Raw genomic sequence first — 13,230 nt, forward strand, 5'->3', positions numbered from 1 at the left:
GGCATCAGGTGTCGTTCACTGTGTAGCGCTGTGACAAAGAGTGCACAAGAATGTGTATAGATAGGGTGGAACTTACTAACAGCAGGAGGGGCCACAGACATTGCTGGTGGGGAGATATATGTTGTAAGCAATGGGACAATCAAATGCCCTAAGTACCTACATTATTTAGGACATCATTTATGCTGGTGTTGGGAATGTGGTTGTTGAGCCAAAGAAGCATGGGTGTCTCAGACATATGATTGTACAGCCTAACAAGGCTTACTTATTGGGAAACCCAGGCGTGTTTGAGAGTGGGGGGTAGCTATCCAACTACATAGGCTATGTGGATCTACCCCGCAGCCCCACTTTTTCCTGATGCGAACCAGCCATAGCCGAGCCACCCTACTACGATTCCATACCCTTCCCATTAACTTCTGGTCCAGACTGGTACATCCCTAAACCTGCGCACCCTCAGGTAATTTATAATATAGCGGCTGTCACAGACCATTAGTATGTCAGATCCGTGCCTGCAACGGGCTAAAGCCTCACAGTGTTAAACACATGATAAAAATGCCCGTTTATACCTCCCTCATCGTCGTTGCCATAGTATTTTATTGGAAACCACTGTCGCTTAGTCAGCAACACAAAGCAGCCAGGAGATAATACTTAGGCCGGACATGATCCTCCGAAAGATCCTCCTTCCATGCCCTTAGCATTCGGTCTTCGAGTGTCTGGTTCACAAGCTGGAAGCCATGTCGGGGAATGACAAATTGTCCGATCTGTAGCTCTGTATCGGTAACGATCCCTCGCGAGATACGAGCATACGCAGTCCGGTAAAGCCCCCTATAAAAAATATACTCGCACCTGCATTTTATTTATCATCTGCTGGCGTATACTGAAAAAACACCTACCAACGATCCCAGTCCTGCGGGTCGATGTCATGTACGATACCATCGTGCACCAAAATCTCGTAGGGTGCCGCTGTAGGATTCATCAGGACTAAATTAACAAAAGACTTGGAAGCCACACACGTCGACTGGCGTGTGGTTTTGTGACTACGTATCCAAGGAAAATAACGGGGCGAGGGTAGGACTTCGCCATGATGCGTGCAAGCTCCTTGCTCTGCAATTCCCGGTCGAGCGGGTCTTGCTCTACATGAAAGACGTTAACATGTATAAACAATTGACTAAGAAAGAAAGAAAGAAACTGCCGAATATACCTTGCCCGTTATGTGATACGACCACAGTTACCTCTATCCCATATACATCAAGCACAGCTTCGATTGCTGGCGCAAGCTCGCCGTGAGGTGAGGGTAGGAGGTGGTGCTTCGAGTGAACAATAGGGAACTAAGGAGAGTAAGCATGATTTGAAAAGAGTCATCTCACGCTGACCTTCGAAAGCAGAGCAGCACCCCACGTGTGCATGTTAGGTCCTGGGCCCAAATCGACATACTCAAGTTGGGTGTGGTCATTTCCCTGCATGACTACACTGAAGAAAAACTCACGTATCCAAGGTCTTGGAGAGCGACTCGCGTCCTGATATAAGAGGATGAACCAAGAGCTCCTCCAGAGGATACAGCACACTCACAAGTCACGATTTCCATACACCGTCCGCTACAACTAATTAACACAATAGCAGTTCGTTGACTGGTATCGTAAACTTACATGTAGATCAGTCTCCAGAAGGCCAACCACGTCAAGTTCCATATCTCTTGATATCAACGTCAGCAGCAAAGAACCTTGATTAAATTGCCTCACCTTATAATATCTCGGATCAGTCTCTGGCTGTCGTGTCCGACATTGTCAATACCGAAATGCACTGTCCATATTCCAGCATTGATTATCCCCGTGCCTGATTTATAAGGTCTTGGTCCAACAGGAGTCCAGCGGTATAATGTTACAAGGACAGCGGACAACGAGAAAAGTGTAAGGAGATGACGAACAAGGAAGCTCGCTGAGCTCGGAATATGAACTATGGTATTGGCTGCAGTCCTTTTACTTGATGGCCATGCAAATACCAATGACGTTGCGACGAATTGTGCGATGAGGACCCTTGTGGTTAAATATTTCAGCGACAAAGACAGACTTGATCGCAAAGAACTTACAAATCCGAGCGCTCACGTAAGTACACACCCCCTGGCACGAATGCGTAGGCGACTGTCCACACATCAGCAAGGTAGAACAGAATTGTAACAAAGAATGCTGTAAAATATGTCCTCCCAGCTTTATTGGGCTGGGCAGATTGTCGAATGATAGTAGGGAGCAACGACATAACAAACACCGCCATGTTCAGCCCGCCAACGAAGCCCATCCAATCTCTGAAGCGGTACATTACGAATGCGCTTGCGCAACCGTAGCTGAACCATAATGGATTGGTAAACCAGCATGCAGGAAGGACTGTAGGCAATGCGAGACCTATAGCCTGTGCAATCAAAGTGAGAGAGCCGTGAAGATGTGGCAGAGGGCCTTTGGGTTGACCGTTTTTGTATCCTGTCCAGGACCACGCAATGATAGTACTGGGGTCTATGAAGAAGCAATGGAGAGTGAAGATCATGCTGCCGAGCGCAATGGAGCCTGCAAGCCATCCGTGTGATGTAACCTTGCTGTTATCTTTCAAACCACTTATTTGCTTTTCTTCTGCAGAGGCGGGCGGGCGGGTGCCAAGTTCGTATAGCGCGCAAAGTGCTAGAAAAAGTCCTGTCTTATTGTATCCTCCAGACTCCTCATTGAGCATCGGCCATACTTTGAAGTGGTCAGAGGAACTGAAAGTATACCAAATTTGAAACAACATACCAGGATTTGTTGAGTGATTCGCGTGTTTTGCTAGAGAAAGTGATACAAGTCCTAGGCCAAGGACTAGGCCATGTTAGTCGCCACCACTATTATACTACGCGAATGACACTCACGAAAACCCTGATACCCATCCTTCCCAGCTGACCAGTCCACGGTCTGCCCTATCAAAAGCACCACATTCGCAAAGTTGACTGCAAATAACCTTTGCATGGGACTCCTCAAAGCATAAGACCCCAAGCCTGTCAGAATCGCCACCGCCCTTAATGTGACCTGACCACTGCGCGTAAGCGCCCAAGTGCGCAGCGGACTGATACCCAAAAGCACAGGGGAGAGCAAAACGAGTAAAGATAACTCGGAGCCCGAAAGTGCAAGTTGCCAGACCGAGAAGTAGAACAGCGTAGTGATGAGGGATGTGAAGATGGACCAAAACAAGTAAGCTGCAAAGGTGGTAAATTTGGTATGACTCTGCAATCTGTTCAACTACACCACATACACAAATACACATCTGAGATGAAACTTATGACTGCTCGTGCATCTCGAGAGAGCGTATGTGCAGCCTGAGTTTTCTGGAAAAATGTCTGATGTACAGTTCCTGATGCATGGCTGACTGTTTGCTCAGTCTCTGATGACGCGGCTGACCCTTCTAATTTGATTTCAGTCGCACTATTTGACGCTTGAAATGGCGCGGAATGCGATCTATGTAGTACGTCAGGTGGTGGTCATACAATGTGGTGTACTTGATTATACATATCATTACACCCAACGCTGGCATCCAACGAAAGACCAAGTACAATCTGAGGGAAAATGACAAGTTAGTACCAAGCATATGGGATGTGCCTGTTCATATGTACCTGCAGATTAGAGGCCCTGAAGTCAAGCTCTGTGATCGAGTCAAACAGAATATCGAGCAAGATCAAGGACCACTCGAAACATGAATAACGGGTATATGCTAGATTAGTCATAATTGTCAGCCCTAGCTGCTGTAAAAAAAATCAACTACACAACCTCCAGGAATGCGGTATATCTTATGCTGAACGAAGAAATAAATCATGGGTATGATTGATATGAAGAACCTATTCCCGGCGAATAAGCTGCATGTATGCTAGGAGGTGTAATATTCTCACTAACCCTGTGGCAACATATCGGCTGTAGACCATTGGTCAGCACATGCATGCAAGTATCCTAAGATAACCCTCACCGTCGCCGACGCGCCTTTACATGCCCAATTGGAGTACATAGAACGCCTCCCCACATCCACGGCACATTGCACAGGATATACGTGATCATGAGAACATCATGCACGTCATGGTCATCGTTGGAGGTGATATATACCCAACCACCACACAACAATGTCCGAATGATACCCATAGTGAACAAGAAACCTGGCAAACTGGTGCTTGGCGAACGCCTGAGGAAATACTGCAAAGATACAAGGGCGAAGCGTGGACCTGTATTTAATCATCATAAACGAGTCTTGCAAGCAAAGGCAGCTAACTGACCAGATGTCAAAGCGATGAGGATCTGAAAAATATTACGCTCAGGGTACCAGTCACCGATACTGTGGTACAAGCATATCGGGTTCAATTTTCGAGGCAACAGAACTTGAATGTGCATACGTGGCTGAGACCGACGGAAACCATTCGTCAGGGTATCCGGCAACCCCGTTCTTCACGATTTTTTTGTAATGCAGCGCGCAGCCGAGAAACAAGGCAAGACCGAATGCGGCGAGCGCGAGGTATGTATGCGTCGCAACAATATGGGACGCACTTATAACAAGTCGTTGAGCTCTGACAGGTGTGCTAGTAGGCGGCTGCTTGCGACCTGCCATGGTCTGTGTTAGTTTCAACGTCGTAGTGACTGCCTGAAGAACGAAACGTGTTCCGCGCCTATAAAGTATACCAACTATTCGAATTTCAAGTCAGTCACATGACTTCATTTCAAACAATGTGTTGCGTCTGATGTCAGCCAAATTATGTAATATAAACATTTTGTCAATCGATATCCAAGGACAGAGATATGGAGAAGGAATCAAGACAGCCACCACTACCACCCCATATACCAATCACTATCTTCACTGGATTTCTTGGCGCAGGAAAGACTTCCATCATTTTGTCACTCCTTCCACTACTTCCAAAGGATTATAAAGTGGTTTTACTCAAGAATGAGTTCGGAGACGTCCAAGGTGTGCATAATTTGCTGCGATTGTTGGGGATTTAGAATGAATAATCAATACCTTCCAGTGGATAGCCAGCTAGCTAAACAATCCAGTTTGACTGCTGTCAGTGAGATCTTGAACGGTTGCATGTGTGTCTATACTTCACCATCATCTTACTGTATTTCCGAATCGACCCTATCATGTATAGGTGCTGCGTACTCGTCGGCCAGATGGAAACAGCCCTTCGCGAGATTCGAGGTACTTTCAGTCCGACATAACACAGCTTTACAGCACTTATACGTATATATATGTGTCAGACAAATACCGCCCTGACCGAATAATCATTGAATGCTCGTAAGTTCATCCAAATTTCCCTAGCTTGGTACTCACTCGTCATGGAGTCAGAGGATCCGCTTTTCCCGCCACACTGGCGTTCCAGATCCGTGAGCTTGAGCGACAGACCAACAACGACCTTCGACTTGACGCGATAGTTACCGTCATTGATGCCGAGAACTTCGCGGGGTATGAAGATACATCTCCCACAGCCAAGATGCAGGCAAGCTACTCGGATATCATTCTTATCGTACGTATCTTTCTCGTGGTAATGAGACGATCTTATTTAAGCATCCAGAACAAGCACGAGCACCTTAATGAACACGCCCTAGACATACTGATCGATAATCTCAATACTCTAAATCTCGACACTCCCAAGATCAAATGCAATGGTCGTAACGGCGTGGACCCAAACGTTCTTTTTGGCATCGACTCCAAGCTTTTCAGAGATTCGATTCCCCAGCCTGGTATTGAAGATCATCATGATGAAGTAAAGACACTCACAGCATACCGGGGATTCCTGCCGACGTGCCACGGCCATGAACATTGTGATAAAGGATTATGCACCTCGCATATCGAGGTGGATGTTGACAAGGGTATACTCGAGAGTGCTCTCGCCTCTCTAAGCAAGGAGAGCGTTTGGCGAGTCAAGGGATTTGTCCGCTTAGATTCTGCGATTTGGATCTTGAATTGGGCGTTTGGTCGGTACGACCTCACACTGTTGAAAGGCGATGCATCTTTTATGCGGGATGCGTCCATAAGGTTGACTATCATGGGAGACAAATACGAGCTGGATCGCAAACCAATTCCAATGGCGGTCAAGAAGTTTTGTGCCGATCTCCAAGTTCAAGTGGTGTAGATTAGATTACGTACGATTAACCATGAGCGTGTAATTGAAATTTGATTACGGCCGACGACAAGGGGATAAGATTTAATTATCATTACCACACATGTTTCCAGGACTTGATGCATGTTCACATGAGCGATAATGTTCTCCTATGTCTTTTCAACAGGTCAGTCAGTCAGAGTTACACTAGGACAAGCAGTACTGACAACGCAATTGTAGCATCCTCCTTGTTTCATCTGCGAGGCACGGCGAGAATGGAGTTACCGGTGGCGGCAGCCACGGACGATGAACACAATGCCACAGATAATGTGCCCGCCCATCCAAAACACATTGCGTGGTCACCACAACCCTATCCATCAGCAGAAGAACAAAAATCTTGCGATACTTCAAAATCCCTGCCAAGTGATGATATATTTTACACCCCAGAAATGCTCCAAGTCCTCTCCAGTGACGACTTGTATTGTATTCTAGGTATTCCTAGGTCCCCAACAATCGACAGAGTGACCATAAGACGTGCCTATCTTTCTCGCAGCAAGGCTTGCCACCCAGAGTAGGTTCCTTATCACTTTAAGTAATATCTTATCTTCACTTTGTACTCAGCAAATTTCCCGGAAATCCCGACGCGACGTCCGCCTTCCAAAAAGTCTCTGTTGCATACGATGTCCTCAGCAATCCGTCCTCGAAACGCATTTACGACTCCCGTCCTGCACACTCACATCATAACCATGACTTCTTCGCCCAGTCCTCGCCCCATGCGGACGAAACCTTAAAAGGTGTTTTGTTGAGCGTCTTCAGCGAATTTCTCGAAGGTGATTTCGAGATGATACGCACATTACTCAGTAAGCACATCTCTGCTTGCGTGTCTCACATACTCATCTCTCAACCTTCAGGGGCTGTCGGTGACCTAAATCCATCACTTGATTTAGGTGACGACGGCGTAAACTCTGTTCTTTCAGTCCTCCTGAGTGTCCGCGAATGTGTCTTAAGTAAATCACCTGCCATACAATGTATGACTAATTTCACATCATCAATAAATAGCCTGCCGCACCTGCGTTGTTGCCCTCCACGGTGAACTTTGTCGCGCCGTCGAGATACAAAGCGCCTTCCGCCAGCTTCCTTATTTTGATATCGCCGGTAGATCACGGCTCACTATCCAACTGACACGCATCACCATCTTCCTACCTGTTACCCTCGAAGATGCCATGCAAGCTCAATACACCAATCCCACCTTTGCTCATCCTACGCACTATGACCGTGACAAGGACACAAACAAATTCGCTTTGCTTCCCCGGCGTGTCGTTCTTCTCATCAGGGCCATCGATGTGGTCCTGGACCGCATGGAACGTATTCTTGGATAGACTTTGCATTCTTCAAACACTAACTTTTACTGACAATTATATGTGCACGCTTCATTCGTTTCTCATGTTGTATCAGAGATGTTCATCCCTTTCTCCCTGCTAATATACGCATAGACTACTTTTATGAACACACACTCCCTACGTTCACGCATGTATTCATACCACACGCCATTAATATCGAAATGATCAAATTAATCATTCTACATTGCATGACCGTACATTCTCCCACATATTACTCTTCAAACATGATGATAAAATAGGTGGATTTCAGACTTGACTAGACGAGAGTGACAAGAACAATGGCGAAGAACAAGATGAGAAAAGGCCCCAATCAAAATGTAAAATTGGAACAAAAAACCTTCTTAGGTTCATAAAAAGTAATACAAAAAAGAGCCTTAGAAGAACTGTCCTTAGCGTGAAAGCTGAGGACCGGGGAGAGAACGAACAAATATAATACACAGATAAGGTGATTAACCTTGATGCGCAAATGACATAGACCTCTGGCTCTGCGATGGATGCTTCAGTGACAACCGGTGGAAAAACAGTATCAACGACTGACAACATTCATCCACACCTGATTACCATGAGCAGGTACAATCTCTTCAAGCATGTATGAATCCGACGATGGCTGGCACCCGTATGTCCCGTTTGGCTGTGCTGCCGCCGCCAGCAGGTGACTATAACCCTGTGGGTCCTGACCAGCGTCTCCACTGGCTCCGGCATCACTGTGGGGACCAGAAACAGTACCGGGGGCAGCGCTCATCGGATTTTCAGGATAAAATGGGTAGAATAACCCAGGGGGTACCTCTGCGAGCTTGTCCTGTGTAGTACCGTTACCCACAGATCCTTGAAGCCCTTTAATAGGGTTCGTGCTTACAGTAACACCACGTGGAAGCGGACCGTAAACACCGGGTCCGACACCACCATTTGAATAGGGTGGGTGTGACATCGTGGGAGTCCCCGGATGCACGCGCAATTGTTGTTGACCACTCAACGCTGGTGATGAGAGCATCCCAGGTGAATCTGTCTCCCAATCGAGTTCAGAAAGTAAGACGGGATCTTTGGTAGGTCCCACTGTGCGGAGGTTGACGTTGAGAACCTTCTCAGCGAGCTTGGAGATAAGAGGGTGCCCGCCATTCAAGTCCTTTCGTTCCCAACGCCAACGGAAGCGTGGAAGCATGTCAAGTGCCATCCAAACGTCTTCGATCATCACCTGGCGTGAGAGGCGCTCGCAGTGAGACATGTGACCGTAGAGGATGACCATTGCCGCGATATGGAGAGGGATGGGAGAAACGAAAAAGGCGATATCGGGGAAACGAATGAGCTGATTGTGGACGATGATGATGTTGTGCGATGTGACGATAGCTTTTATATGGTGAATGAATCATCAAAAGAAATGACACATGGCACATGCTAAGAACATACCATCAATGAGTGCCTTCGAACGGTGATTGTAGTCGAGTTCCTTAAGACTGAACAAAGCACGAAGAAGCAAGATCCTGGATATACCAAATTTGAGCAATGTCAGCCCTTGATCTTCTGTAATGTCCTGGACCAGCTTTTGTCGCCTTTCCACAGGCCAGTCTTCAGTTCCTCCAAAGTACCACTTATAGCTATCGGGGAGCTGTCTCCTGAACTCAAGCATGCTCTTGATGATCCTCGATGCGTGTCTCATGATGGTATCAGCACTCTGCCGTGAGGGAGCATAAAGGGAGTTGATGATGTCCGCTTGTATTTCTGCAATAGGGTGAGAAAGAAGGAAGTGTTCAGAGAAATCAGCATTCTGGCCCTTAAGTCCGTGTGTGGGGCGAGGCGTGTTGGAGTCATATGGAGCAATGGCAAGTGGACGTCCGAGAAGAATGGAAGTGCCCCGGTCATGCACCATGACAGTACCCCAAAGCCGGATGCGTAGCTGACACTCTTCATCTGTGAAGGTGTTGGGCTGCGCCGTGGGATCATGGTGCAGACCAAGTTCTATTGAGAGGCGAACAAGACTTCCAACTAAGCGCCAAAGAGAGCGGCCTTGTCGCTGATGGTAATATTAAAAACCGTCATGAAAAGTTAGGATGGACATACCTCGGTGTACAGATACCAATGTAACAAAAGCAGTGCCTGAAGACTGGAGATCGTGACACGTAGATGAGGCTTGACAGCCAGCGCACGCTCGAAAAATTCATCATGCTCAGGCCATATAGCAGGGAGCAGCTTCTTGGTATTGATCGGACTATCGCTGGGCATCTTTTTGTCCTTGTCAGCGATACTCCCTTGGTGATTCAACTCGCTCAACGTTCCGAGTGCCAGAATGAGGTACATGCTACAAATAAAGCCTGGATCATGTTGCACATTATCCCCGTCGTAAAGCGCATTTAACTTGTGCTCAAAGTCTGACCGGAAGAAGACAGGGCGGTGGACGTTGAGGTGGTTGAAGTAAACATCGACTATCTTGTTCGTCAACGAGCGATCCTTGGGCATCCATAATGTTATTGTAGAGGTGGATACCGTAGAAGAGCCACCAGGATTGCTGGTTGCTACAGAGATAGAGACCCATTTTGTAAGATCACGGGGCATCGATTGCTCCGTGATGCCACGATCACGTCCCGATGATAAGCCATTTGAGCCAACTGCAAGATCTTCCTTGTCACCTGAACCCAGGTGACTGTCGTTCACAATAAGAGGGTGAACGCCGAAGCTCTTGGCCAGTGCCTATCAGTCAAGATGAACGATGAGGGCACGAGCGTTGCAAAAAAAAAAAAAAAAGACTGACCCTCGTAGTTGACATATCCAAAGACTGCGGATCTTGACCTTTGACCTCAATATTAGCCGTAGCAGCTACAACTGGAGGCGGGACTGTATGTGGCTGTGGTTGAGGCTGTTGTTGTACCTGGGGCGGGGCCTGCATATGCTGTGGAGGAGGGGGAGGGGGAAACCCAGGATGAATGGGTCCGTAAGCACCAGGTGGTCCTGGCATCGGCATATGTGATGGGTACCCATGCGGCATAGGCACACCGTAAGGGTATGCGGGGTGAACGAAAGGAGGCCCATAAATCGCCCCGGGAGGAGGGCCACTCGGTTGCTGTGGGAATTGTGGGTTTGATTGAGCAAATTCAGGGGCGGGATGACCGTCGACCTCAATGCCCTCTCTCCGACATATCTCATCCAGATTCGCCATATTGAAATCAGAGATATGACGTTTCAAAAGTGCATCGCATTGAGCAATCTGGCGCTCGATGAACTCGGTGTGACCTCTAAGAGTGAGAGTCTGCCTATGTCTGTCCTCCTGCTGACAAGGGACACCGGCAGTCGCGCATGCTGTACATTTAGGATGTTTCGAGTCGCACTGTATAATTCATCGCTGTGTCAGAAGAGAAGCTGAACTGGCGGACGGAGATTTGCGGTCGGTGTCTACCGACGGGACTTGCCTTAATTTTCTTGCTCCTGCATCGTGCGCAAGCCTCATGGGAGCGTCTGAGCCGTCTTGGTTCGGACGGTGAGCCAGCTTCATCAGAATTTGTGTCCGCCTTTCGTCCTCTCTTCTTGGAGGTTGTTGGCGCTTGTTGCTGATGAGGCTGATTAGGCTGTTGGAGCTGCTGTTGCTGTTGATTTGGGTCCATATGAAGGGCTGAATGAAGAGACGATGGTACAAGATTAAGGTCAGTGTGCGGAGGCAGGATGTGAGTCATCTTGCTCGCTGTACTGGGCGATGAGCAGGGCCTGTAGACACCTGTCGTTCGTTGTTCAGCACGAGCTCAGCGCGCTAAGTACTTGGCTAATCATCCTCCGTGCTTTGTGGAAAATGCCATAATATTCCCACGTACATAGCTAAGTTATGCATCACATATTTCTAATACAATTTATATAATTTCTCGTGTAGCAAGTACGTGCTCTCAGATCGCCCTCACCCTCTTCGCTCGGAGCCATGCACCACCAAAATGCTTCAGCCTACACTCTCACTACCGTCCATCCCGATGATCCTGAAATTATGGAGTTTACAGACGATAGAGCTCCCCTCCTTCCACCAGATTCTGAGGCTGGCTCGATTTATGGGGCCACATCTGCGCATTCGCATGCACCCCATACATCCTCCCCAAGACTATTACTCAAGGCAGCCATTAGGATGGCAGCTGTGTTTATACTCAGTACGATCCTCCTGGGTGGAACTCTGTGGCTGACTCTTCCCACTCTTGACGAGTATGTCCTTCGAACTTCCTTCTTGTTTAGCATATCTTATCGGACAGTAGAGCCGACCGGCCGTCACTCCGTATACCGAAATCATTTGCTGAACTACAGGCCCTCAATGCCATTTTGAAAAAGTATCGCGACATCTACCCGTTCCGCATCGTAATATGTTATGCCATAACATATCTATTGTGAGGTCTACACTCTCCATGAAGTAGACAATCTGACATTTCCCTAGCCTACAAGCGTTTTCTCTCCCAGGGTCGATGTATCTATCTATACTTGGTGGAGCAGTATGGGGTGTGCCGCGCGCGCTTCCACTTGCTTGTACATGTGTCGCTACCGGTGCAACTTTGTGCTACTTCATCAGCGCTGCATTTGGCCCTGCGCTTCTTACCGTACCCAAGTGGAAGGCCCGCCTAGACAAGTGGTCGGATAAGATACGCGCACAAAAAGACAACACCATATCTTTTTTAATTGTCCTCCGCATTGCTCCCCTCCCTCCGCACTGGGTTGTCAATGTAATCTGTCCCCACGTTGGCATTGGTATCGTGCCATTCTGGATCAGTACATGGCTGGGTATCTTTGGCGTAACAGTCATACACACGACGATTGGAGGCGGTCTGGATGAGATGACGTCTGCTGCAGATTTTCATCTCATTTCGTGGCGCAACTTCTTTCTATTATCTGCAGTGGTGGTAGGCGTCCTCATACCGGTGGGTTTACGCTACTATTTCAAGCGCGAGATTGCTTCTGTGGCCGACGTAGAGCAAGGAGAGTTGGAAGAAGAGTTTTCTGAAGAGAACGGGGATCACATCCTGGCGGCTGGTCCAGGAGCTCGAATCAAAAAAACGAGAGCAACGCCATTGGTTGAGCTTTCCGACGAAGAGACCGATATATATTCTGAAGATGAAGACGATGTTATTCTAGAAGCAGGCCCAGCCATTATCGTCAAGGCATCCGATGAACCTATACAACAAGGTGGTAACAGTAGACGTGTTGACTTCCTATAGCATCATGATGTGCAATTTTGTTGCGTGTATTGGTATTCCTACCGTCTTCACTCCATGCCATCAGCCAATTGAACTGGTAGTTCCATGTTTAGATTGTATCTGGACTGTACAAGTAATATGTATACATATGCTATTATCTGCTTACCAGCCGGATTACTGCAGCGTCTAGATCATCATCATGCGAGGCCTGATATTTTGAAACCTTTCAATATTGTCGTGACATAGCCGCTTGCCGATGTATTATATCGATGCCTCGTCACCACGGTCTATTCCCATACAAGCTCTGATGCGAAGGTGAGTACAGTTCCACGAAATATGTGAATTTGCATCGTGATTAACTTTCCATGACGCACGGTCTAAATACCATCATTGAAGGGATTGCTCCTGTAGTAGACGAGGTTCGACGATGTTCTGATCCTCAGGGCTAAACATCTTTGAAATATCTCTGGCTGTCTGATATGTTGGGTCAGCGGTAGCATGCGGTTGCTCCAATTATTACTAGCCAGTACTCACAGGCCAGCCTAGGTATGTCTAATTTGTTTATTGAGAAGCACATCTTGACTGAGCTCACCCCTGG

General features: G+C 47.6%; 5 protein-coding genes across 5 annotated transcripts; 3 read left to right on the forward strand and 2 right to left on the reverse strand.

Moving 5' to 3' along the window:
- Window positions 1–61: 61 nt before the first annotated feature.
- EDB93DRAFT_1142993 (Frag1/DRAM/Sfk1 family-domain-containing protein) lies at window positions 62–4,680 on the reverse strand. The gene is made up of 23 exons (XM_041449367.1): window positions 4,388–4,680; window positions 4,271–4,329; window positions 3,970–4,219; window positions 3,900–3,917; window positions 3,777–3,844; window positions 3,623–3,720; window positions 3,519–3,565; window positions 3,265–3,467; window positions 2,885–3,208; window positions 2,772–2,834; window positions 2,084–2,720; window positions 1,737–2,030; window positions 1,644–1,689; window positions 1,567–1,592; window positions 1,484–1,514; window positions 1,371–1,430; window positions 1,199–1,325; window positions 1,011–1,130; window positions 891–960; window positions 657–843; window positions 529–603; window positions 161–473; window positions 62–103 (listed from the first exon to the last, which is right to left on the reverse strand). The coding sequence occupies exons 1-22, from the start codon at window positions 4,597–4,599 to the stop codon at window positions 435–437; spliced, it is 3,054 nt and encodes a 1,017-aa protein (XP_041308058.1). The 5' UTR covers window positions 4,600–4,680; the 3' UTR covers window positions 62–103; window positions 161–434.
- Window positions 4,681–4,758: 78 nt separating this feature from the next.
- On the forward strand, window positions 4,759–6,207 carry EDB93DRAFT_1143007 (CobW/HypB/UreG, nucleotide-binding domain-containing protein). Its single transcript, XM_041449368.1, has 6 exons — window positions 4,759–4,953; window positions 5,012–5,075; window positions 5,135–5,184; window positions 5,244–5,280; window positions 5,332–5,509; window positions 5,558–6,207. Exons 1-6 carry the CDS (start codon window positions 4,788–4,790, stop codon window positions 6,116–6,118), a joined length of 1,056 nt encoding a protein of 351 aa, XP_041308059.1. The 5' UTR covers window positions 4,759–4,787; the 3' UTR covers window positions 6,119–6,207.
- On the forward strand, window positions 6,208–7,634 carry EDB93DRAFT_1143013 (DnaJ domain-containing protein). The gene is made up of 5 exons (XM_041449369.1): window positions 6,208–6,272; window positions 6,326–6,656; window positions 6,707–6,945; window positions 6,997–7,092; window positions 7,145–7,634. The coding sequence occupies exons 1-5, from the start codon at window positions 6,248–6,250 to the stop codon at window positions 7,462–7,464; spliced, it is 1,011 nt and encodes a 336-aa protein (XP_041308060.1). The 5' UTR covers window positions 6,208–6,247; the 3' UTR covers window positions 7,465–7,634.
- A 377-nt stretch (window positions 7,635–8,011) lies between these two features.
- On the reverse strand, window positions 8,012–11,144 carry EDB93DRAFT_1084631 (fungal-specific transcription factor domain-containing protein; the record flags this gene model as incomplete). The annotated part of the gene is made up of 5 exons (XM_041445847.1): window positions 8,012–8,829; window positions 8,890–9,493; window positions 9,541–10,167; window positions 10,229–10,801; window positions 10,875–11,144. 5 exons carry the CDS (start codon window positions 11,142–11,144, stop codon window positions 8,012–8,014), a joined length of 2,892 nt encoding a protein of 963 aa, XP_041308061.1.
- A 29-nt stretch (window positions 11,145–11,173) lies between these two features.
- On the forward strand, window positions 11,174–12,918 carry EDB93DRAFT_352445 (uncharacterized protein). The gene is made up of 3 exons (XM_041456160.1): window positions 11,174–11,652; window positions 11,703–11,831; window positions 11,879–12,918. The coding sequence occupies exons 1-3, from the start codon at window positions 11,381–11,383 to the stop codon at window positions 12,651–12,653; spliced, it is 1,176 nt and encodes a 391-aa protein (XP_041308062.1). The 5' UTR covers window positions 11,174–11,380; the 3' UTR covers window positions 12,654–12,918.
- Window positions 12,919–13,230: the final 312 nt, after the last annotated feature.

The sequence above is a fragment of the Suillus bovinus genome (assembly GCF_016758785.1).
Source record: "Suillus bovinus strain UH-Sbo-P2 chromosome Unknown EDB93scaffold_24, whole genome shotgun sequence".
Taxonomy (NCBI): domain Eukaryota; kingdom Fungi; phylum Basidiomycota; class Agaricomycetes; order Boletales; family Suillaceae; genus Suillus; species Suillus bovinus.